Consider the following 26,261-nt stretch of genomic DNA (forward strand, 5'->3'; position numbering starts at 1 on the left):
AATTTTTGTGAGGTAATCTGATGAAAAAGGCTGTGGCCTCCAGCTTGAGGGCGGTACATTTCAGTTTCATACAGGTGATATTGAAATGTTGTATTTGTAGGGGGACTCCCTTGTACTCCCTTGTACTATACTGATGCCGTGGTGCAGTGTTCCGTGTTATCATTACTCTGCTGCAAATTTGACTAATGCATAACCACCTGTACAATTTACAGTTCTCTGAGAAATATCCAAGCAAAATTGGTATTGTAACTGAAATATACCCGGCCCTAAAAGTGACCATCTCTCTGTGTTCCAGTCATAGCTGAGCAACCATTTCTAGGCTCGTCTATCAAGCATTGGAGACTTCAACATGTCAAAGTGTATGCAAGAGCTACGAGAGCAAACACAAAAGAGCAAAAAGTTGAGGGATAGTTTGTATGCTCTAAGTAAGCGGCTAATGTAATCTGCAATCCTACAAAAAGGATGAGCTAACATTAGAAGAAGCCCCATTTAGGACATTTATTTATTATTTTCATTATTTTATGACGAGTCAGCCGAAAACACTAAAGTCATTTTTAAAGATAAGCTTGACCCACCGGATGTCAAAACTGTACTTTCTTTATAACCTTTAAAAATCTACAGTTTAAAATTAAAAAATTGTGAAGATTTATTCTACAATATCTATTTGCTGTTAAAGTGGTTAAGAACATAAACGCTGCTATCATTAATATGTTTTATATTAACAATGGATTAGATGCCAACAATGGATGTGATGTGAATGAGGGAACACATTGACAAACTCGCTGTCCCACTCTGAGTCTTTCGGCTAATCGCATTGATTCAGTCTCACATTTTGTCAGGACGTGGTGGAAAGCACAACAGAGCAAAGAGGAGTGTGAATATTGGACTTGAATTTGAAGTTAATCAGACTCCAGATGAATGCTACTGTTGTAAATAAGCAATCGTTTGCTAAAAAGTGAACCATATTAATTTAAAAAGTATTAGTCAGCTGAAACCCCGGCCCCCAACTAGCCCAAAGAAATCTGTTCATGCAGGTTTTTAGTGCTACACACATTGTTTGCTCTGCGTCATTTGACAGAAGTTAATTTACGCTCGTAACACCCACTTCATAAATCATACAGACAGAAAAAGTTGTAAAAGAACAGTAGCTCCAATGTGCTACTTCAGGGAGTGAATGATAAAACTGCTGCTTTTCTGGAGAGTTGGCACGCATCAACCTTTAAATAGTCTTATATGGGGAATGAACTTGAATTGTCTCCGTCTGTCACACTCTCCAATTCTCACTGTTTGCCTCGGTCTTTTTAATTAACGGTACATTTTCTGTACCAATACACAGAGGCTGTGTGTCAAAATTGCAAACCAAATTACAAACATGTATATCATACAGACTCGGTAATGTCGGCTGCAAAATATACAAAGAACATCAAACCATATCGCAATGCTTTTGTGAGGCAGCAGTAATTTTAGCAAGCATATTGTTTACTAAACTGAAGGGCACCCAGTTTGACTATAATCAGTTGTAAATTAGCAGCAATAACTCACAAAGGCGTTTTCAGCACTTTCAGTGTGCTTGGTGGAATTACATGATTTGTTTTATTCTTTCTTTACATTATTATTATTATTTTAATGGTAACAACTTCGTCAGAGATTAATGTTACAGTTCAATCGCAGTTGTCTTTTAACATTTATTTTTCATCATCGTTGACACATTTCAGCCGTACGCCCTCAGGTCAGAGCACTGAGAGGGGTGGGGCTTCCCGGCTGTTTTCAACTGGACCTCAGCAGAGTGGGCGCCGCAGCGTTTCCGCTGGTAACGTCTTTGCCACCACAGCAAAAAAGAAAAATCCTTAAATAAAACAAAACCCCTTTTCCTGCCGTTCGATGTGTTAATACAGTTTCGCCAGCTGGTTTTCATAAATGCCGTTGCAAACTGCACTTCCTGTTTGTGAAAGCTGCAACAACGTGTGTGTGTTGCTGTGGGTACGCAGAATATGTCTCTTGGTGTCTTTTGGTAGATGGACTGCATGTATATAGTGCTTTTCCAATCTCAAAGCGCTTTACAACACATGTCAGCATTCAGAGGCTACTATACAAGTGTGGCGAATGCTCCCGTTTAGTTGTAGATTACGTGAAGAGATGAAGCAATATCTTGAGGCACGAATGCATTTAGTCAATATGAAGACGCAAAGGGGGTGGGGGGGGGGGACAGGAGTTGCCAGTAAGCTAGGAAGGTATTATCACAGTCGGTGTTTGTTGTCACTGTAAACACTTCCACTGTCAGAACTTCTGCTCCATAGCACTCCACATCTCTCATTCTCTGTTTGGGAAACTGTTGATAAGATTTACTACATCTTCCGTGTGTACTGCATTCAATTTGAATAAAATAGCATGATGCAATCATTTGTTACATCAACTGTAACATAAGAAAAAGATAAAATGCGTCTAACCATTGCACAGTGTGATTACTGATTTGAGTAAGAACTGAGGGGGCATTTAAAACTTAAAACATTTAAATGGAATTTCAAACTGTACGTGATGGACTTTTTCTCCTACAATTGCTGTGAACCGTCTCTAATGAAAAGAGAAATAAACATAAAAACACTTATTCTCTCTCTATTTCTAATGCTGCATTTTGTTTCTCCCTTTCTTTCTGCTTCCCTCCCATCCAGTATTCGTTCCGACCCAACTTCCTGGCTACAGCTCACCAGCTGAAAGAGGAAGGATTCAAGGTGAGCGTTGAAAGCTTATAGGCTGTCTCAAACACTGCAGACCCAGACTTCTCATTGAAAATCAGACATAATATTAACTTCCCTTAATACAAGGGTTACAAAGACAGTCCTCTCAATATTGTCTATGACATTCTGCATATGTTGTAACGTTGCCATATTTCTGTCCTCTAGCTCTATGCTACTGAAGCCACTTCTGCCTGGCTGTCTGCCAATGATGTGCCTGCCACTCCAGTGGCCTGGCCCTCTGATAAGAGAGAAGACAGCAGTTTGCCCAGTATAAAGAGGTTTGGAAATAATTATTTTGTACACTAAATTGATGTTTTAATTCTTTTAGACAAATTCAAGGACACATGGACAACAAAGGCAGCTATTGTAAAACTCTGAGGCTAAGACTTGCTCATGGTTTCCTGAGGCAGTGCTTAGGTAATACATAAATTGTGATTCCTTAGTTTCAAAATATGGATATCTAATTGCATACTGCCTTAAGATCTAAGGGCAAATCCCCATTAACTATCTCTGTAGTTCACTGATAAGATACAAAGAAGATGTAGCAGACTTAGAAGTCCAGATTCACTGCATTCGCCATAATTAGAGCTTGGATAGTAAGGATGAGGAAAATGTTGTCAAGTCAAGAGAAATAAAAAACCATGGCCAACAATAAAGCAAAAGTATAGGTAATACTTAAAAAAGTAATTAAACTAGCTTTAATTGACATTTTAGTTGACTTGAAGCTGACTGCATTTCTTCAAGTTATTGTTGAGTTGTCAAAAGTACAAACTTTTTCAAACATTCCAGCAACAAAGAATACTTGTAGCAGCTCACTATTCCACAGGCCTGTCATGATCGTGCTACAATGAAGCCATCTGGACCATATGTTTGGAAATGAGCTGGTGAAGAAGCGCATGTAAAGGGAATTTAGTAGGCCTAGACTAAACACACACAGGTACACGTACAGCTGGCTGGCAGGCATCAGCTGTGCGAGGTGGCATGAAGGCTAACTCTTTATAGAGAAGAACATGACCTTTTTTTGTTACTGCTGTCTTTCCTCCATATTTTCTTTTAGAATTCAGACCTAATTCAATGCTGTCTGTCAAAGCCCTTCAAATGAAAAAAATATGTGTACGTGGATGAGAGAGAGAGAGACAGAAAGAGAGCTGCTAAAAGTATTATTTTTTAGAGGTAAACTAAATTCATTCAAACACTGCTGCATCAGGAGCTCATTTTTATTTTTTTCTAATTTTTTGTAAGGAGTTAACATTTTTCTGTGACAGAAAGAAAACACTCTAAAAACATTTTTTTCACTCTATTAAAAAGCTTTAATTGTTCTAGAAATTTGATTTCTTCAAATCATTTAAAAGACAGTTATGTATGTGTGTGTGTGTGTGTGTAACCAACTACCAAACTAGCCTAAAAAAAGAGACCGAGGTAGTTAAGTCAAATATCTGGGTCATTTTGACTTTCCATATATTTAGAAGATTTTCTATATCAGTAACTAGATGACTTTTGCTCGCTGTCATTTTGTGCTGGGCAGGTCGTGTACGAGCAAGGGGCTCAGTTTGGCCATTAGGGCAGAAATGTGTAGACTGCACAACCAAAACAATGCGCTGAAAGTGGCTAAAAGATGCAGAGTTTTAGGTCTTAAATGGGATCAAGAATACAAACAACTCTAATAAGGGTAAACCTTTTGATTGAATTATATCATCACAAATATTGCATAGGGTGCAATATTACATGTATTGTTTGATTAAATGATCTGTTTGTTTTTATAGTCTCATCAGCGAGGGTCTTATTGATTTGGTGGTCAACTTACCCAATAACAACAGTCGTTTCCTGAAGGATAACTTCCTGATCCGCAGAATGGCTATCGACCACAGTGTTCCCCTCATCACCAATTATCAGGTCAGTAAATGTGACACTTCGGGTGACCGGGGAAAACTGACATTTGCATACTGTACATACGTTGGTCTCTCTCACTCGACGAGCTTCAGCTTAATGTTTTTTTTCTGTGTGTATTAGGTGGTGAAGCTGTTTGCAGAGGCTATCCACTATGCGGGTGATCTCGACAGTACCAGCCTCTTCCACTACCGCCAAAAAGAAAGCGAACAAAGAAAGGCTAACGAGCAGAGCTAAATGTTCTTTCCATTCCCTTTGGTTTACTTTGTAAGACAGCAGTACGCTTTCTTTCAAATTCCTTCTCTTGTACCATACCGTGGTGTCAAGAAGAACTAGATATTTTTAGTTGTAGGAGCTACAATCTGTCAGGATCATTTACCATAGTGATGCATCATGACACATTTGGTAAATAGTTACAACTGATAACCCCCTGATTTATTATAAAGTCGTACCAGAGAGGGTTATTACATTACATTTAACTGATTTACTTCCATAAGGGCAGAGATGTTGGTGTGTTAGTGTTTTTTTATGATCATTTTATTAATTTCTTTTTTGGGGGCCTCTGCAAATATGTGCAACGACATCTTTCCAACGTTTCCCTGTGCTGTACCAATGGTTTGGCCAGATTATTTTTTTTTCCCCATTTGGTCTCATTCATACATTTTGTTGTAGACTTCTGTATGTATGAAATGTATTATAAAATAAAGATGTACTGTATGGATACATTTGAAAGAAACGTACAGTATATAAGGTAGCTGTAATTAAGGTCATTTTTGATGAGATGGAACGTTTGTTTTTCAAGAACTCAGTCTGGAACCCCAAAGCTTTAAACGACAACTCAGCCGATTATATATTTGGAATTATTTGTGTATATGCTGTAGGTTTCAAACGTTATGTGTTTACATTTTAAACCTCAGTCTAAGTGCATTTAACTTAACACTGTATAGTAATAATCCCTCGCTTATATGTTGTTATTTCTGTTCATGTTTACGTTGTTTAAGAATCCACTGAAACACGAAGTCTTAATTCACATGATGTCTGCCTTTTGTTTGCACAAATGATTATGCTTTCCCTCCCACATCAGAGCCTCTGCTTTAAACAGCCCATGCACACACAACACAAGTCAAAGAACAGCTTGGTAAAACAGATTAATAATAGAGACGACACCCTGAAACAGAGTATTGTGTAGATCAAAAACACTTGTTAGGGTTTCTATCAGTATGTAATGCATTTAACAATTCCAACAATAGCACAACCCTCAAACAGTTACAATCTGACAGAAATGTGGCACAACCTTAACCTGGCCTATTCTTCAGTTCAGCTTTCATTTGCTGGGGCCTCTGCAGATACAGACTTAAGTCCCCACTTTCTAACGACGTGCAGAATGTCTGGTGCTGCTCTGTGTAGGTTGAAACCATCAAGAAAGTACATGTCTCAATACTCCAATCCAATCGAAAGCTGTGCCAGTATTCCATCAAAAATGGCCAGTAAAACTGACTACTTTGAATCATCAACTTCACAGACTCCTTACTCCTAACACCCTTTAAAGATCCATGAAACTATCAAAATCTTATTGAAGCATTTTAAAATCATTCATACATATCAAGGACGATGATTATGCCGTTGGGGAAAATGATAGATCAAGGTTAAACACAGGAATAAACAAGTGTTTTCAATACACTATCCACCTAACACGAGGCTAATGCTATTATAAGGCTATACAGTACGTCTAAGTTGTGTTGTACCCCTGCTAGCATAACTGCTTCAGGTTCCATTTACAGAAAACACCACTTTCCAAAGACTACCAGATCAATATTAGCAACCTTCCTCCAGCTATGTGACGCTATTTAAGTTTACCAGCCAGAGAATATTAAACTACATCCACTGCATCTACCTATAGCCCTGTAAGATCCACAAATATCACATCCCACTCTAGTGAAGTCCAATAGATTATAAAGCTAGAGGGGGAGTTCCTATCTATGCAGTAAACGTGGTACACTTCTTCGGATCCGAATCACAGGGCGGATACACTAAGTCTTTTTTGTTTACGGAAACGGTCTGCGCTCTCTGAGTGCTTTATAAGTTTACACTCGTATCTGTAGGAATTACATTTATTATTACAGCCAAGAGATGTTGTGTTTGTTTGAAGTCAAGAAGTAAAATGTGCCAATACTGACAATCAATGGGGCTACATAGGCCATAAATAATCCAGTTCATTTTGCCATTGACTGCGAAAGAGGACGCACAACTGGGGTGTGTGTGTGTGTGTGTGGTCCGACATGCTAAGAGTTTCAACATGTAGTGAACATTTGAATAGCTTTTAGTTTAGTGTAATTTGTAGGTTATAATTACAGTTTTCTTTGACCAAAGATGTTAGAACAGGAGTGATAGAGAGAGAGTGAGAATTAGAAAGGAATCTAAATAAAATATATTCACGATTCCTTGTTATCTGACAGAATTAGGTTTTTTTTTTCTTTTTTCCTTCGACCGACTCTCGCACACAGAAAATACAAAATTATGGATAAGCACATTTTCAACTCCTGTTCAGCTGCGATAATTCTACACCAGAATCCCAAGGCTATCAGAATCACATTCACTGCAGGCACAGTAACCAAGCAACAGGGCGGCTTGTGGTGTTCATTGCTGACAATAACTCCCAGGTAGACCCTTATGTCTACAAATTCTACTTTGATTAAAGTGCAATGTTGTTAAATTGAACCCTATTCTGTTATTAAGAAAAACTAATGTTCTGTTTTGGGTCTGCTGGCCTTGAATCCTGTAAGAATACATTAAAGTCATAGTCCCAATATGAGCCATCCTTTGGTGAGCAAAATAAAGACATTTCTGTAAACTGACAACCAACAAAACATGCCAACAAACATTTTGGCAAGATAGAAGAGAACGTTTCAAGTTTAGCAAAAGCTCCAGTCCATGACCTGGCAGCGAGGATCTGGCTGGAAATAGAAACTGGAATTCCTGGTAAGATCTATACCGTACCACATGCATACAAAAAGGCACATTCTGCAGTGAATAAAAGGAGGTGGACATTTCTGTGGACTGCAGTTTGGCTAGAACAATGAGGGCGTTTGGGTTTGTAATATAAGGAAGCTACCACTAAGGTAAAGCCAGTGTTTAGGCTTCAACCTCTGTTCCAAAACCTCACAATATGCACATCTGATCTCACATTACCACTAAACTCACATTAAGTGATAGATGCAGTACTGTAACCCAGTGTTCACAAAAAGAGCAGTCAATAAGTGCTAATGTATTTAGTGTGTGTGTTTAAGACTCATCATCACTTCAGATCCTGAAGAGATGAGATGTTCATGAACAAGTCTGAACAAGTCTCTTTCAGTTCTGGTCCAGGACTCACTGAGACACTGACTGGGGGTTGGAGAAAAGTTAGCAACTATGAGTCATAGAAAGTTTGAGCATCCATATTTCCATGGCAACTGAGCACACTCAATCTGCTGAGGAGGACTGTGTGATACTGTTGAAAGCTCCAGAACAGATGAGTAAGTGGTCCTGTATTATCGAGACACATATTTGACACTATTGTTGAAGCTTTGGAGTCCACTGGGACTTTAAAGACTGTCATCAATTTCCTTATTTTTATAAATAAGTGGAGGTGATGGTCTGGGATCGTGTTGCTGCTGTCATATGGGAGGTTTTGGTTTCTTTTATAACTTTCTAAATTTCTAAAATATTGACTGAAAGATCCTGTATGTGTTGCCTCTTGGTGTTCATTTTTAGTGTCATTACACATTCAGACAGACAAAAACAAGCCGGCTCCTGTAGTAATTACATTCAGCAGCCAATGTTCATACATAGAACATGAGGGCTTGTAGAGGAGTAATGGAAACAACTAAAGCCAATCACAGCAGGCAAACTTAGAATCTCACCACCAATTAAAGATGTGCCTGCTCAAATCAAACAGAATAATTGACACTGTCAGACTCTGTTTTATTTTTAAAGAAAAAGAAGAATGAGGCCATGTAGTCTGAGCAGCCACGTCCAGAAATGCTAAATAATGCAGTCTCACTTCATTCCCCTAGCTGGCATGAAGAGAGACCTGCTGTTTGCATTAGAGGAAAAAATAAACCTGGCTAATTGACATGCATTTGTCATGCTGTGCTAGATGAATTATTCATGCAGGTGAGGAGCAAGCAGGGCTTAGAAGTAGTGATGTGTCCTTTGGTGCCGAGGCTTCGAAGCGTGTGTCAAGTAATCGCGGAAGATTTTTGTGAAGCGCGTATCGAGGCTTGTGTCGATGACGTGTGTGATGACGTTCGTAGCCTCTCGACTGATTCAGGAACTGGTTCGCGGGTTTGGCGTGCCATTCAAAATATAAGGGGAGCGAACCGCAATTGACCCCCATCACAAGTTGTGGACTTTATTGCACGTTTGTCTGCAATCTATTCGAGCTTCTTTCTTTTGGGATGGAACCAGCAAGAAAGAGGAGGTTTCCCCCTGTCTGGGAACATTGTGAGCTGATCTCTCCTAACAATACACAATGTTCCCAGACAGGGGGAAACCTAGTAGTAATACTAGTAGTAGTACTAGTAGTAGTACTAAGTAACATAGTAATAATAACTAGCGTGATATACTGTAAACAAATGTGACAACACAGCGCATCCCTTGTTCTAATGTCTTTCTTCTCATTTCTGGTATTTTAAAAGGTGAAGTGTCCTTTGTGTTCAACAGAACGTGGATACAACAATAACACCTCATCTATGCTGACGTAACACAAGCACATTCACGTCACAACGCTCTCCACGATGTGTCTCCACTTTCCCTTTTGACTCCGCTAACATTAACAGACACCATATTAATAAGTCCATCATTTATGTATTGGCATCACAAACATCATTCATTCATTTATTCAATTCAAAGCTTCACACACCAAAGCTGTAATCACACTGTCGGTTTCACATTTATTGTCCACTTGATGGCGCAGTAGAGCAAATGAAGCACCATGAAGCTTCGACCCATGTGCAAACCAATTGGATGGAAAGCTTCAATGCTTCATGAAGCTTCATCTCGCCATCACGTGGACAATGGGTTGTTAAAGGGCCCGATCAACTTTTTGAACTTAGACATTACTGATAGATTTAACTAAATATTTATTTCAGAAAAAAATGTGTTACAGATTGATTTTATAAATGTTCAATTCCACTGCACGAAAGATGTACATAAGATGGTTTTTAGTATCCGACTATGCACCAAGTAATACAAGCATGTGTTGCCAGCACACATACACTGAAATGAGCACTTTAAAGCTTTAAAGAATACTGTCGGATCAGTCCAGGAAGCATTCCCAACGCTTCAGAGAGTCTCAGCTTATCATCCGCCCTGTGTCGGTGTGTGGTAAATACCATTCTGACAGCAAGACAGCTCCCCATTAGCTGTAGTAATATCTCATTCCAGTGATTGTGACGCCTAATTGTTTCCCAGACCATCAAACGGTTTGAGTTTCCATCATTAAAGAAGTGATTGCCATAATGTATTTCCATGCTGCTACAACACAGTCACATATTGTCTGACAGCCTCTATTCACATCATGAGTTTCAGAATCATTTACAGTGAATTATCATGTCTCCAATAGCAGAGAGACTTCACAGATATGTATATCTGCCTACAAGTTAATGGCAAAAGGGTTTTCAAGCCAGTCAGCTCATTAGCCTATTGCTGATGATGACACATCTGACATATTGTGCTTGATGGACCTTGTATATCCTGGTTTGGCTATCGTATAGTGTGCCTTAGCACTACATGTAAAAGCACATTTTATTTTATGTCATGATGATGAAGATATTTTCTGATAATTCAGATTTTTCTGGTGTCATTCATCAATTTAAATACTAAATATGTACGTAATAGTGTATTGACCACTTTCTTAATAAATTGTTTCCGATTATATTAGATCCGTAACTAAATGGCACATAGTCAATACCATCTTACTGTAAAGCAAGTAATCTCTGTCTGTGGGTATGTATGTCCTTCCCGTTTCTCGAACCCTTCATCCAATCTACTTCAAACTCGGCGGGTGTAATGCTGTGGACCCAGGGATGTGCAGTGTCGAATTTTGTGCAATATGGAAAAGCGACACGTTGCTGCTGGACACTGGACAACGAACGTGACATCATGGATGCATATACCGACGTTATGTGGATGCTGGATATAAAAATGTTCACCGGGCTCTTCTTCACTTCCCTGGAGTCGACACGAGCAGATCGCCTGCTGGAAGCAAAATCGAACAAGAGTGTATTTCACCAGTGTCTTGATAATAACACTAATAACTTTCCGGCCATCAAAAAACCTCCACTAATTAAATCCATGCTCTACTTTATAACCGCAGTGGTTATGTCAAATGACAACGAGTAGCCGCGACTTGAGTGTCTTTCAGGGGTGGATTTAGTGATTTGTGGGCTCCAGGCACTTTTCACCCTTTCTCTAACTGGGAATGTTGGTATTGGCAGTGGTAGCAGGAGTACTCAAATCGTTTTTCTGAAGTAAAACTATCAACAATTAATATAAAGTAGTCCTGCAAACAAATGTTACTTCAAGTGAAGAGTGAAAGAGAGGCATTATAAGCACAATGTACTTAAATGTATTAAACGTCTGTCCAAGGTGGAGTTCTCATTTCCAATATAATACTGGACAGTTGAATAAATAATAATACATAATATTTGTTATATTTTGTGAGTAATATCTGAATCTGCAACGTAACAGTAACATTTCAGTGTTAGCTAAACGTAGCTAATGTTTTCAGTCACATTGTTTAATCTCTGGGTGCTTTTAATGCTTTTTTAAAAGTTATTTAGGGGTACAAGGACTATAACCTTATTCAATATTTTTAATTTGCATCATAATAAATCTGTGTTATGGGGTTCTTTTAGTTTCTTTTGCTGTGAATCAGAATATTTCATCGGTGTTTATGACCGTGAGTAGCCACGACTTGTGTGATGCAACTATGTCAAGGCAGTTGTATTGCTCAGGATCCAAGATAGTGCAGTGTTGAATGTGTTGAGTGTGAAGTTGTTTGGATGAGCAGTGTTTCGAGAAAGATGAAAGCAGCAATAACACAGGCCAAGCATTCGAATATCTAGTGGAAAATAAGTACATTTACTCAGTATTGTATCAATTAATGTATCAAGTCAATTAAAGTCCCTTATAATTGAATTAGAGTATTTCTGTTGTCTGCTACTTTCCTAGTACTCTGCACTAACTTAGTATCTGCCATTTGTTCTTAAGTAACTTCTCATTATCTGCTATACCAGACCTGGGCATTGTACGGCCCGCGGGCCACATCCGGCCGGCCCTGTCCGACCCGCGTGAGGACAATCGTAAATTATAACATATACGAAAAAGTATTTTTTTTTTTTTTAAACAGCAACACAGTATTGCGTGCATGGTGTAAATAACTTTCTAACTGTGTTGCTATTATTTTGAAAAGGGTGCCGTTTTTCTTTATTTACGTATGCGTACCGCGCGCGTGAACAGCTACAAGCAATGCTGGCCGGCTAGCCCTCACAATGTCCGCTCACGGCAAAATAAGAAAGATTGATACAGAATGCCGCGTTTTCAAGAAGACATGGACTGCCAAGTATTTATTTACTGAAGTCGGAGGTAAAGCTGTGTGCTTAGTTTGCGGGGAGCAGATCCCCGTGTTTAAGGACTACAATTTGAGTCGGCATTACGAGACGAAACAGAAACACGCGGAAAAATACAAAAACTTGACTGATGCTGAAAGGGCGCGGACATCGGAAACTTTGCTAGCTAATCTGCAAAAGCAGCAAGGCTTTTTACCAAGCTTCACACATCCAGGGACGCAGCAACTGTTTTCAGCGATTTTGTGGGTTATCACAAAGCTGGTCTAGCTTTGTGATAACCCACAAAATCGCTGAAAACAGTAAGCCATTCTCTGAGGGGGAGTTTGTCAAAGAGTGCTTGGTGGACTGCAGCACTAATATGCTCTGAAGAAAAAGAAGCATTTGAGCAAGTCCCGCTGTCCAGGCGAACCGTTACGAGAAGGATCGAGGACATTGCGGGGAATCTGGAGTCTCAGCGTGAAGTGGCAAGTTTTGACTTTTTCTCCTTGGCTTTGGACGAGAGCTGTGATGTGCGGTCGATGAAAGGGACGACGACAGGGAGCGATCTGTTCACTGAGGTAAATGTGTGTATGGACACGCTGGGACTGAAATGGGACAGACTGGCAGGTGTCACATCGGACGGTTGTCCAAGTCTTACAGGGAAAAATGTCGGACTTTTGAAACGTATGCAAGATAAAGTGTTTGAAATCGACCCAGATCAGAAATTGGTATTTTTGCATTGCATTATACACCAACATGTGTTGTTCAAGTCAGTGCTAAAAATTAACCATGTTATTGATGTTAGTAAAATAGTAAACTTCATCAGGGCACGGGCATTGAATCACAGACAGTTTGTCGCACTTTTGGAGGAGCATGAGACTGAGCATCGTGACATCGGCTACCACACAGCTGTCAGATGGCTCAGCCTGGGCAAAGTGCTAAAAAGAGTTTGGGACATGAAAGCAGAGATTTGAGAGTTTTGTGAGAAGAAAGGCAAAGACTTCCCAGAGCTCTCAGATGACGACTGGATGGCATATTTTGCATTTGCTGTTGATGTGACTGCACTGATGAATGAACTGAACACCAAACTGCAAGGCAAGGGACTTTTTGTTCATGAAATGCACAGCCTGGTGAAGGCTTTCATGAGAAAGATGCAGTTTCTTTCAAGCCAACTGGAGAGCAGCACTCTCATTCACATGCAAACCCTGAAAGAAGTCACACCATCAGCTGATCACCTCCGCAGGTACTCATCCATGTAAGGAGCATTGCATGGTGAGTTTTCAAGGCGATTTGAAGATCTCAGAACAATCGAGGATGAAATGCACATGATTTCCTCTCCCTTCACCTGCAGTGTGGATAATGCATCCAGTGATGTTCAGCTGGAACTCATTGACCTGCAGTCTGATGCAGTACTGGCAGAGCACTTTAAGTCGGGATCTCTGCTGGATTTCTACTCTTCTCTCAAGGAGGAGAACTTTCCAAACATGAGGAGACATGCTCAGAAGATGTTTCGTTCTCTTTGGCTCTACCTACATATGTGAACAAACATTTTCAATAATGAAGTTTACGAAATCCAGGTATAGATCCTCTCTCACTGATGATCATCTGTCAGCTGTGCTTCGCATCTCCACCTCAGACATTCAACCTGACTTTGATGCACTCGTTAAAGCCCAGCAGAGACTAGATTTCTCTCACTGAACAAGAAACAAATAACTTAAAAACACCAAATGAGGTGGTTAGACTACAAATGTAGGCATGTAAAGGCACCAACTAGCAGTGAACTGGGACACTTTCTTTGGAAGCCTTTTTCTCAAAATCACAGTTCAGTGATGTTCAGTGACAGTTCAATATGATGTATCTTGCTTAATGTTTGGTGCACAAAGACAATATTGTGATGTCTTTAGAATGCTAAGAAACTTTACACAACTTTCCAACAGTATATGAAACTCAAAATGTGTTTTGTAGTGAATAAAAGAAAAACTTTCACATTTTGTTTACCATTGTTTTGGGAAATTTGATTGAATAAGTGACATTTGTTGTATGGCAACCTTACTTTTTCTATAACATATACTCTTACTAGCTTGTCAAAACACTGCTATTTATTGCTTTTTATAAAGAAATACAATTAATATTATGCAGAATTGAGTTCAGCCTTTTGGCCCGGCCCTCCACAATATCTTCTGTTGTTCATGTGGCCCCATGGAAAAAATAATTGCCCACCCCTGTGCTATCCAGTGTAACCACAGAAATTGGCTGAATATCCATTTATGTCTTTAAGCCTTACACCCTATTTACATCACCCCTGAATCACATGAAATCCCTCTTTATTTAAAATTGATTGACGAGCACAGTAAATTACACCTTCTGAATAAGTCCTTGGTAACGTACCAATAGGAACACTTTGCTAGAGAAAAGGCAGTGATGACAAATTCCCTTTTGTTATGTTTTTATACCTCAGGTTTCAGGAGTTTAAAAATGAGGGGCTTTAAAGAGCATATTTTGCAATCAGCATTATACAACTTTCAGTATAGGCTCAATCATACCCTTTTGTTCAGCCAGTGGGAGTGGCAATTAAATGTTGAAGTGGATTGGTGTTAACGGGAAGATTTCCCTGTACGGTCCATGAAGGTTGTAACTCAGGCCTTTACCTTGAATTCAAAAGATAAGGTGGGCTTGAATGATATTCTAAAGGAATAGTTGTTTGATTGCCACCATTGTTTGGTCGGACTTTGCCTTCTGTAGCCATTTTTTGGGAGGTTAATTTTGCTTTTACAAGTGACTAGTATCTGGCTGTTCTGACATCACACAAAGTTTACACTGAGGCTGATTTAGTCATCGTTCAGTTGGTTTACAGATACAGATAGCAGTACCAGCTGTATGCAAATGGTAAATGGACTGCATTTATATAGCACTTGTTCAGTCTTTGGGACCACTCAAAGCACTTTTACAATACAAGTCAGCATTCACACACACATTCATACACTTGTGGCAGAGGCTGCCATACTAGGTTTCACTTGCTCATCAGTAGCGATAAACATTAACACACACTCACATTTAAATGGCTATGCCATCGGGAGCTATGCCATATTGATCGCAGGGGCCGGGGATCAAACCAACAACATTTCCACTCTGAGCCACAGCCACCTCTGCAAAGACAACACATGACAAAATGTCCTGATAGTGAAAAACTTTAATGATTTTCCACAGGGCCCAAAAAGGAGAAGGATCGACAGGAAACACATGTTCCAGTCCTGCTCACATTTTCTAAGTGTTTTCTCACAGAAACAGGTACTGTATTTAGCTGAACATCGGCCACGCTAACATGGGAGGAATACGTGGGTTAACTGGAAGAGGAGCAGGACTAGTTAACATATTACCTGTCGCTTTAGCTTACTAGCTAATACGAGCCAGCCAGTTCTTCCCAGCTGTCTTTACAAGCCTGCTAATGATAACCACCACTCATAGAAAAGAATCAGAATTGAAATGAACATGTCCATTTTAGATTTATTCAATGATCACATTAAAATATTCTGAGTATCACGGATGGGAAGCCAATGAGGGATTATCCTTGCTATTGCATTAACCATGGGGTGGTATTTATATCCAGGTTTGTAACTGTCTGCAGGTATTGCAGCTATGTCTTGGCCCATCTTCGAGACTCTTTGTATTGCTGTGCTGACCTAGTTACCTCAGCAGTTGAGGAAAAACCCAGTTTGGTTTTTGGCTGCCTGAACACAGCTGCCTTTACCACTGCTAGATGTAGCTTCTCCAACTAATCACCAGTTATGAAAGATGACCCCGCATGACCAGTGAATAGATCCTGATGGATCATCACATGTTTTGTTTTACTAACTACAGACTTTGGTTGATGACACACCTACCAATGCACATGACAAAGACTGTTCAAAAACATAGAGAAGGTGTTTATATCCAACAGCATCCCAGTTTCAGTTAACCAGAGTACTCCAGCTAGCATATTCATGGTTTCTGAAACTGGGCTTGTTACTGAAATCAGGATTATTACATTTACATGCACAAACACATAACTTGGATACTTCCGCACAGTTTGGTATTCTAAGTTGGAGTAAAGCTGTAGAAGAAAATGGAAAAGAAAAAAGCAATGGGCAGACGTTTGGGATGTCCTCGGGTCTCGGTCCTAATGTCCACCTCTATCTGACACAGTTTGATCATTTCGTCATCAGCGTTGGAAGTAACTAAGTACATTCACTCAAGAACTGTAGAAGCACATTTTTTGGTAATTGTACTTTATACTTCAACGCTACTACATTTCTCAGGGTCAGATTACTTTCTTTGACAGCTATAGTTACTACTTACTTGGTAGTGGGATTACCCTTTTGATCAGAGATTGGACTTCAAAAATTATGTTTTTGTGGGGAAGAACCCACAGAGACAGGTTTGAAAGATTTCTGTGACTCAGATTAATGTTAAAAGTGATTTATAGTTTCAAACTAACAAACAATTTGTTTAATGTGGCTTTGTTTTGAATGATGCACCTGCTGCAACTGAGCTCCATAAGCTCATTTAAAGCTCTATAAGCTCATCATAAACACATTTTCTCCATTCTTGATTGGGGTCAGTGGACAATTTTTGATAAATGTGAATAAAGTCAGACTCTGAACAGAGTCTGACAACAAAAGCACATTTTACAGTGCATTATCTTTTAAGCCACAAGGAACCACAGGGCTTTATTAGTCTCAAAGCAACTCATCTTGTGCCACTTTGCCTTTAGTGACACAGACACATGGCCAAGGGGAAAAGAAGTCCTCAAAAACAGAATCAAAAAAGCCTTTGATGAAAATGACAGCTTTTGTTGGATTATTAGGCTCATCAAAAACTCTCCCACCAAGCCATGGTTACTTTCTCCGGCCCTGGGGTACAGATCTGCACAGATGAGTGCTGAGGGGTTCCTTAAAGTGTAGGACTTTAAAACAAGCTACATGAATAGAGCCGGCATACTCGCAGCTAATTAGAGATGTGTAGAAACGAAGGCTAACTGCTGCTCATATCACCAAACAGCTCCCAACAAGAAAGGCCGAGTAAACATACAGCATGTAGGAAAGCTTTTAATTCATAAGGCAGCTGGAGAAGTCCAACTCACTCAGCATAATTAATAATAGCAACAACATTGTAAAACATTCAATGTCAATGAGCAGATGATGCATTGAAGGATAGACCTGAGCCAAGTATGACGTGACTTTATATTCAGAGGACAGACCATGAGAGGGTTGCATGAGAAGAACATTTTAAAGAGCTCATTCTAAACTCTGCAAAGGCTTTGTATGAAGGAAGCCAGATGAACTGATTTAAAGACGAGTGTAGTGTGTCTCTCCAGTGTGTTCACAACAACATAACATTAAACATTTAACATTGGCTCTGTTGCATAACTGGGTTTCTTTAGGCTCATTAGATATGAATCTAGGCCAAGTAAATATTTCACCATAGGCTACTGTTAAGTCTGATCCCTTGCCTCTCCTCTGTCTTTGAGCCACATTGAAACAATCCTTCTACCTCTGTTGGAAAGGCAAACAAGCCTAAAAACCCAAGATTCCATTCCATCTTTAAACCATCCCATACTAAGCATCTTTATTGTTTATTATAATTGATGTATGACATCGCCAAATTTAAGTTGCCTCTCTCTTCGCGTGCACATGACAGACTCTGCAACGCTGTCCAGTTTATTCCACTTGATTATAAAAGCCTTGGGCCTGAACAGTAAGAAAGGTAGTCTGTTCTCTGTTGCAAAGCCAAGCAGCTTGTGTCAGCTGTTTTTTATCCAACGATCCCTGGCAAAGGGGAACAATAACATTTAATATGTCTGGCAAAGGGGGACAGAGAGCACCCCAGATATGAAAGGTTAGTAGTGCTGTGGCAACAGTGCCCACAGGAGTAATGGCTGCTTGGGTAAGGGAACAAAAAACATAATGAGATTAGAGCGCTCATTGATTACCCCTTGTTACAATACAGATTATCTCCAAGTTTAATACTCAGTGGAGGTGGCATCCTTCCCTACACAGATATGTAAATGCTTCGAGGTCTAGATTGTAGGAGAATAAGGCCGCTGAAATACAGGATGGAGCCAAATGCTTGAAATTATTCTAAATGTAACTGTCAGCCAGTGCACAGAGGCCATTTAAAGGAATAATACTGCTGCACTTTGGACAAGTTGTAAATACAATGTGATGCCAGGCATCCAAGGTCTTCCAAGAATTTAGTCAATAAATCACAGGGGGGGGGGGGTCACCTGGAGCCCCGTCCCCCACACCTTTCAGACATTAGTCTTAGAATTTTGCAACTTTCTGAAACTAACAACACTATGAATGCTTTCAATAGTAACAAAAAAAAAGGATATGACCCAGGAGTGAACCCTGGAGCACACTATAGCTGATATCTGTGGATGAAGATATAATACTATTCCAACAAGGGGCAGAAAAGTGAGAGCAAACCAGTGATGGAGGCGGTCTAATAAAACCAAGTGGTTAATGGTGTCAAAATCCACAAGATACAATAAAACCAACAATGAGCAGTTCCCCGCATCAGCTTTCAATAACTTTATTAAGTGCCATTTGCTGTGGATGGATCTAAAACTACATAGAAATGTATCAACATGTAATTAGCAGCATAGGAACAATGTTTTTCTGCAACAGGTTTCTTAACTTTAAGGTTTAGAAGGATCAACATTGTTTTTAAGTGTTAGTCTGATTACTGCATGTTTAAAGCAGAAGGGAAACAAGCTAGAGATCCGCTAACTTTAAATGTTATGTGGGCCCCCTTCAGACACTTAGGAACCACATCCAACACAAAGCCTAAGTGAAACTCCCTCTACGAAGTTAATAAGTGAGATTTGGTCTCTAGATGGACACTCGACATCGCTTGGAGAGGAAATATCCAGTTTGTGCTAATGGAGTGTTCTGCAGTTTTATACTCTTGACCTTGAACCCCTGCAGTTCGGAGTGGATTATTTGAAAGTGAAAGGATGAGGGGGGTCAATGACAGAATTGATGCCCCTAAATACAATTCTTGACATCTAACAGTTTTATGTGAAGAGGTCTGTATTAAATGATCTTCATGTTTCATGTTCATATTTCTTCACAAGGTCAGTTTCATAGAATCATTTTGTTTTGTGATGGTTCCACTTCTGCTCAGCTTGGCTGAATTCTCTCTTCAGGGCTGTTCCTGTGTCTCAGCAGCTCCTACCAACAGCGCTCGTAACCCGTGCTATGATTACATCATGCTCTGGCTGGGAACGCTTGTTTGAGAGCAGAACATCAAATCTAACACTGAGCTGACAGAAAGCAGTTAAGTCTTTTTAGGCTGTATTTATGCCCGCAGTTTAACACAATATGTATATACAGTATAGTAAACATTCAAATATTCTACACTACAGGTTTTTCTCATAATGTAAAAGGCCAGAGTGTTAGATGAAATAAAAAATAATCTGCAGTTTTATATGTAGATTTTATATCATACGTTTATATTTGACCATTTTCAATGTTTTGCTAACCTGTCATTTGTATATCAGGAGTTGTTTCTTGAGGGTTACACACCTGTTTTCCTGATTCATGTGGGCTTAGGGAGGAATGGTTAAAGGCAACACAATTTGACATGACTTGCACTACCAAACAACCGACTGGCCCAGAAACACAAGGTACACACTAACATTCCTTGAATATCTAATTTTTTGAACACACTTTTAGTCCTTATATTATGTTACAGCACCATAAGTTGCTGGTTTACTTATTATGTAATTCCTTCTATTTAGATGTCAGAGAAAACCTGTTTTCTTTTAATCACATTCCAGTTAAACCAACATGCACCAATGCAAGACACACTCTCTGCCCACATCCTCTTCCCCCTGCTGTCCTCACATGCAGAGATGGTCTGCTTGTTGTTAATGAGTGGGGACATTTCTCCAGAGCAGAAATGTGCAGATCCTACCTTCTTCAACTGCTGCTGATTTCCCCATATGGAGAGGCTTTTGCATTGCATCTCAGCAGCCACCACTGTCACCACCGAAAAAGGTCTACTTGAAAATGAGTCATACACAACAATGAGAATATATACTGTCTAACACAGGAGCAAAGCAATGATCTGCGATAATGTGCATCTATCTTGTGATCAATATGTTCCAAAGCTAAGCAACTGTTACAATAAACCGTCATCTCTAATCCTAATGCACCCGTTGATCGTGAGTTGGTTTTTGGCCTTTATAGTTTCGGATTGTTAGATGTCTCAACACAACCAGCCACTTTCAGCTCAGGTAGCACTAGATATTGTGAACATTAGATTAAGTAACTAGACTGGATAACGGGGGAAACTGTAAAGTATGAGAGTTGCAGCCTCACACACCTGGGTCTGCTCCCTTGTAGACGACTTCAGGATAACTGCTGATTGAACTCAGCTGCGCTCTTTGATTTGCAGGTGTAGGAGATTCCATGCGGTGAGTGTTTAAATGATCAAGTGAAACAACACTGAATACGTCTGACTATCATTCAGTAAAAGCCTTGTGCAATGCACTGTAATGTAACAAATGATGTAGGATGTGCATGTGTTTAAAGTAACAACTTGCTGGAAGGAAACTGTGATCTTAAGTAACACACACTATTGATTACCTGCCCTATGGGCAATTAGCCAACACTCCTTTATCTAACTGCTACACCTGCAGTAGTATGTGGAGTGTTGCGAAGATGAATTCATTGGCTGCAGTATTTCCTGCAGTGGAAAAAAAAAAGTAGCGTACTAACTAATAATAACCTCATTTGAAGCTCTTTATTGGTTTGAGGTCTTGTTTTAGATTTGTTCCCCTGGTACATTATGAAAAGCAGTACATGCTTCTCCTCTGCGGAGTTTTCTATTTCACAATTCATACGAGAGGTCAAGGAATCCTGTCATAAACTCTGGAACAGAAAGAGAGAAAGAAATGAGCTTCTGCCACTGCAAAGGGAGACCTTTGGATATAAAACGAGTTTATTCAAGAGAAGATCGACCCACTTTCTGAGTACAGAAAAATTGAACTTTGTGGTTGAAAGTATCCTCTTAGAAAAATAAATGAAAGCTGAAAAGATGCATGGCAACAGGGTCCCACATAGACATATGCTGCAGTGTTGGTTTAGAGAAAGGAGTGCAACCCAGAGAGGTCAGTCTGAGACGCTACAGGCTTCAAACATGAAGTTTCCTCGATTGTTTCAACTCACTTTGAAGTTGCACCATCACTGCCATACAGCAGGCGCTCAATCATTCGGATTCCCTGCATCTCTAAAATCTCAGATATTCTGAGACTTAAGAAGTTCATTTTAGAGAAAATAAATCCTGGACTGTTGAAATAAACATGAGGGGCAGTTTTGGTATGCATTTGTATGAAGTTTACACCATTTTTTTCACATCTGTTTACAACTTTTAAGGGCGGAAAAATGCTTCTTGCATTGGCACATTGAGAGCTGTTCAGTTTTTAAAGCACTTTGCAATTTATTATTGTGAGATCTTATTTTCATTCAAAAATGTTTAAAGGCAGTGATGGAGGAAGTATTCAGACCCTTTACTTAAGTAAAAGTAGCGATACTGAGCTTTAGAAATCCTGCACTAATTACAACTAAAGATCCTGCATTGAATATTTCACTTAAGTAAAAGTACAAAAGTCTTATTAGCAAAATGTACAGAAAGTACTCATAATGCCCCACATTATGATATAGTATACAGTATTATATTACTATGATATATTGTATAATTAGATTATACTGATGCATTAGTGTGGAAGGAGCATTATGTTGTAGTTTGTCTAGTTGGAGCTAATTTTAGCGATTTTTGTTTAATCTTTCACAGCAAGAAATTAAAATACTCAAGTAAAGTACTTGAGTAAAATAACTTTACATTCCACCACTGCATAAAGGGTAAATGTGATAAATGTGGTGATAAATGTGGTGGTGGTCTAGTGGTACGGCTTCCAAATGCAACACCAGATGGTTGTGAGTTCAATACCAGGGCTGCCACTATTGTGCCCCTGAGCAAGGTACTGAGTTAGTTCACTGTAAATCACTCTGGATAAGAGGGTCTGCTAAATGACCTCTAAGTTAATGTAATGATACTATACAATAAAATGTCTTTCAGAGAGTTTAAAATGGAAAGAAATAACCTGGAACATGCCGAGTCATATTTCTGCTACTCTCTGATGCTGATTGACACAGTAGAATTATGAGTCCGACACAAACTTGGTAGTTAGCACCAACAGTTATAGTGATATGGTGATGACAGTGCTAACCACTGTCATCACCATATCATCACCACCTCCGCAGAAAGGTCACAGGTCAGCTTCCTAATAACATTTTAAATTTGGCATTGCCAGTTCAGGACTTAAACCTGGATTTTGCCGTTGAATGACGGACCCTTCATCTTTTTATTTTACTTCAATTTTTTAAACTAGCTGTATTAATCCCCCCCAAACTCACCCAATGGCCCCCTCTGTGTTGCAGGTCCTTGCTTGAAGAGAGATAGCGACATCCAATTTTACCCTCTCTCCTCGGCTGACTTCATCACTCCACTCAACATTTCTAAGTTTCTTTGATAATCATAACTATTTGAGTGGGGCACACTCTTGGAACCACCAACCAGTAGGGTAAACAATGAGCAATACAAACTGCTTGCAAGGCAGCTTTATCACCATTGGCGTATAAGGTAAATGTGGTTCTGGGTAAATTGCAAGGTAAAGGGCTCATAATAAAGGTGCTGTATAAATGTAGTCCATAAAAGTAAAACAAAATGATTTTTTATGTATGGCATCATTTTAAATATACTTAACCAAGTGCTTATCAGAACTTCAAATAAAGACCAAATCAAGTTAATATGTTGAATTGTAAATTGAGATGAGATTAAAGAGATACGTTTGCACATTTTCCACCAATCACACAATAAATGAGTAGCATTATTAGGCGGTTCTAAATGTATCTAACTAATCACAAATCCTACATTAGAGTTGTCTGGAATTTGAATGAAAGAGTTATTTATTGTGTTCCTCATTAAATTGTTAAAATTACAGCTTAATGTGTTTAGGTCCATGCCACACACTCCAGCTATCATTTAAAAGGAGTGCTCAGGCACAGGCCCGTTGTTTATGGTTTTGTATATCCCTCTAAAAGCTAGTCAAGCACAGCTAAAGGTGGGCCCATACTCCATATTTATGAAATTGGCTCTGTGTGAAATTGGTTTTTGCCTAATGGTTCCCTGCATGGGTGCTCCGCCTGATACCTCTGCCTCAGCTTATCGGCACCGGAGTCACACTGAGGACAGAGAAACAGAGCAGGAAGAGGGACAAATAAAAAAACAAAGCTGTAAAAAAATTAGGTATGCATGTGAGAAATATCCCACTTTATTGAGAGAAGAAAAATCTAAAGACCTGCTTTGAGCTTCTTCTTTTTTTTTTTTAAAGAAAAAAAGCTTTCAGTGATTACTGTACATTACTGCATCAGTGTTTTCAATATCAAAACACACAGGACTGACGATTGCAGCATAGCTCACTTCTTCCATTTAGACTTTAACCACAGAGCATTAAGGTGCCAAATATACCGTTAACCTCTTCCCGAGTGTAAATGTGCCTGCTCCAAAATATTAACACACATTTCAACTGTAGCGGTGAAGCAATGAAGTCTGTCTGTCTCTCTTTCTGTCTGTCTGTCTGTCTCTCTTTCTGTCTGTCTCTCTGTCTCTCTTTTTTTTTCTCTCTCTCTCTCTCTCCGTCTCTGTCTGTCTGTCTCTCTCTTTCTGTCTGTCTCTCTTTCTTTCTGTCTGTCTCTCTTTCTTTCTCTCTTTCTGTCTGTCTTTCTCTCTCTCTCTCTTTCTTTCTTTCTCTCTCTCTCTCTCTCTCTCTCTCTCTCTCTCTCTCTCTCTTCTTTTCTCTGTCTCCCTCTCTCTCTCGCTCTCTGTCTCTTTCTCTGTCTGTCTCTCTCTCTTTGTCTCTCGCTCCTTCTCAGTCTGCCTTTCTCTCTCTCTTTCTCTCTCTTCTCTCTCTCTCTGTCTCTCTGTCTCTGTCTCTCTCTGTCTCTCTCTGTCTCTCTCTATTATCTCTCTCTCTCTGTCTCTCTCTGTCTCTCTCTCTCTCTCTCTCTGTCTCTCTCTCTCTCTCTCTCTCTCTCTCTCTCTCTCTCTCTCTCTCTCTCTCTCTCTCTCTCTCTCGCTCTCTCTCTCAGTCTGCCTCTCTCTCTCTCTGTCTGTTTGTCTCTCTCTGTCTCATATTTTGTATCATTCTTCTCATTGCTTTTCTATTCTCCCTCTAGTCCCTTCCTTCATGTCTGTCTCCTTGTGTCGATGGTGGTGAGGGTGGCTGTGCAGGTAGGGAATATGAATTACCTGGCAGGCAGGCGTTGTTCTGCTTGGAAGACTGCTGTCAGCATAGTGAGGATGGATGAGGAGAGACAGGAGAGAGATGAGACTGACAGCACCAGCCAACCTTCATCCATCCATCCATCCCCACCTCCATCCCTCCCTCCCACTTTCTCTCACCCTCCCTCAGTGCCTCCCCTAAAATGCTTTTTCCTGAGAGCAGGCACAAAGATCTTTGTCACCGCTTTTCCTTCTAAAAATAGAATAGTGAGGCTATCATTTCCACATGGGAAAACATCAGATTCTAACTATAACATGCTATCTCCACTAAACACAACTGACTAAATATAAGTCATCTTGGTGTAGGAAGAATCTTTGGACTTTGAGTAAGGCCTAACCATCATGATGAGTTGGCAGTAGATTTGCTGGACTGGTAAGCAACTTAATGACGCAAACGTTTGCCAATATTAGTTGTTGATGCAACATAGTAGACATCTGTCTGTAAAAGCATTGCATTTTCAAGATTTTGTGGTACTCTCATTGTGTCTGCTGTTAGCCGTTATCATTTTCTACAGACCCCAAAACAGACTCAGGACCTACTGTGAAGGGTTTACATCCCCAATCCAGTTAGGGAGCATGAACGATTTAGAGGAAATTGGTGGAGGAAACAGCTTTTGCCACCATAGTCTTGACATGAGGTGGACAATACAGAAACAATTAAAGGCCACAATTCAGATACTGATACATACTGATTCTGACCTCTGCCACTTTGGATTTAATCCAATGCACAAACTTCCAAACTCCACACGGCCCATGGATGTTATATTGACAAGCCCTGAGTACAGCTCTTATAGATCGCATACAAATTCCCTTATTGCGTTCCTGAGATATCACGTTCACATAAATGGGACGGACGTGAGGTCACAGTGACCTTTGACTCCTCGAGTCCCAATGGACGTTTGTCACAAATCTGAAGAAATTCCTTCCAAGTGTTCCTGAGATATTGGGTTCACGAGAATGGGACGGATGGATAGACGGATACACATACAGACTGTAAGAACGGACAACCTGAAACATGATGCCTCCGGCCACCTGCCCCAGCTATCAACGGCACAGAGTCATAACGAGGCAGGTTTCAAAGTAATAAAAAACAAATTGGCTTTGTAAATGTTTTATGAGGAAGGAAATGCATTTGTTAAAGCTCAAGGATACACATAGCATTCTGATAAGTATCACTGAATGTAAACTATAATGGAATAGAACTGATAATCTTCTAAATCAAATCAAATCAAATGTATTTATATAGCACAATATCACAACATTTCACATTTGTCTGTGTGCTTTACAGACTGTACCGGATACGACTCCTTCTGTCCTTAGACCCTCGCATCACACAAGGAAAAACTTCCTAAAACAAACCTCACAATTAAAGGGGAACATGGAAGAAACCTCAGGGAGAGCAACTGAGGAGGGATCCCTCTCCCAGGACGGACAGACGTGCAATAGATGTCGTGTGTACAGGATAAACAACATAGTACAAATACAACATCCATTTGATAGAAATGATGGTGTGATCGAAAAAGAATAAAGAAAGGATGAATCCAGGATACTTCACAGAATGTCTGGATTGAGTGACACCTTTGCAGTAATTCTACCAGCTAGCATTCTTATGTGTGTCTGTCTCCCATTCGTCTTCTCTCTGCTCTTCCTGTTCCTCTCC

At 39.8% G+C, this 26,261-nt stretch overlaps 1 protein-coding gene across 1 annotated transcript in view; it reads left to right on the forward strand.

Moving 5' to 3' along the window:
- The window catches only part of cps1 (carbamoyl-phosphate synthase 1, mitochondrial), a 51,604-nt gene extending 45,947 nt beyond the window's left edge, over positions 1-5,657 (forward strand). The window contains exons 35-38 of the mRNA XM_029458880.1: positions 2,670-2,729; positions 2,901-3,013; positions 4,499-4,628; positions 4,746-5,657. Coding sequence (XP_029314740.1) covers positions 2,670-2,729; positions 2,901-3,013; positions 4,499-4,628; positions 4,746-4,859 — 417 coding nt within the window. The 3' untranslated portion in view covers positions 4,860-5,657. The remainder of the gene's footprint in view (positions 1-2,669; positions 2,730-2,900; positions 3,014-4,498; positions 4,629-4,745) is intronic.
- The last annotated feature ends 20,604 nt before the right edge of the window (positions 5,658-26,261 follow it).

The sequence above is a fragment of the Cottoperca gobio genome, chromosome 21, assembly GCF_900634415.1.
Source record: "Cottoperca gobio chromosome 21, fCotGob3.1, whole genome shotgun sequence".
Lineage (NCBI taxonomy): Eukaryota > Metazoa > Chordata > Actinopteri > Perciformes > Bovichtidae > Cottoperca > Cottoperca gobio.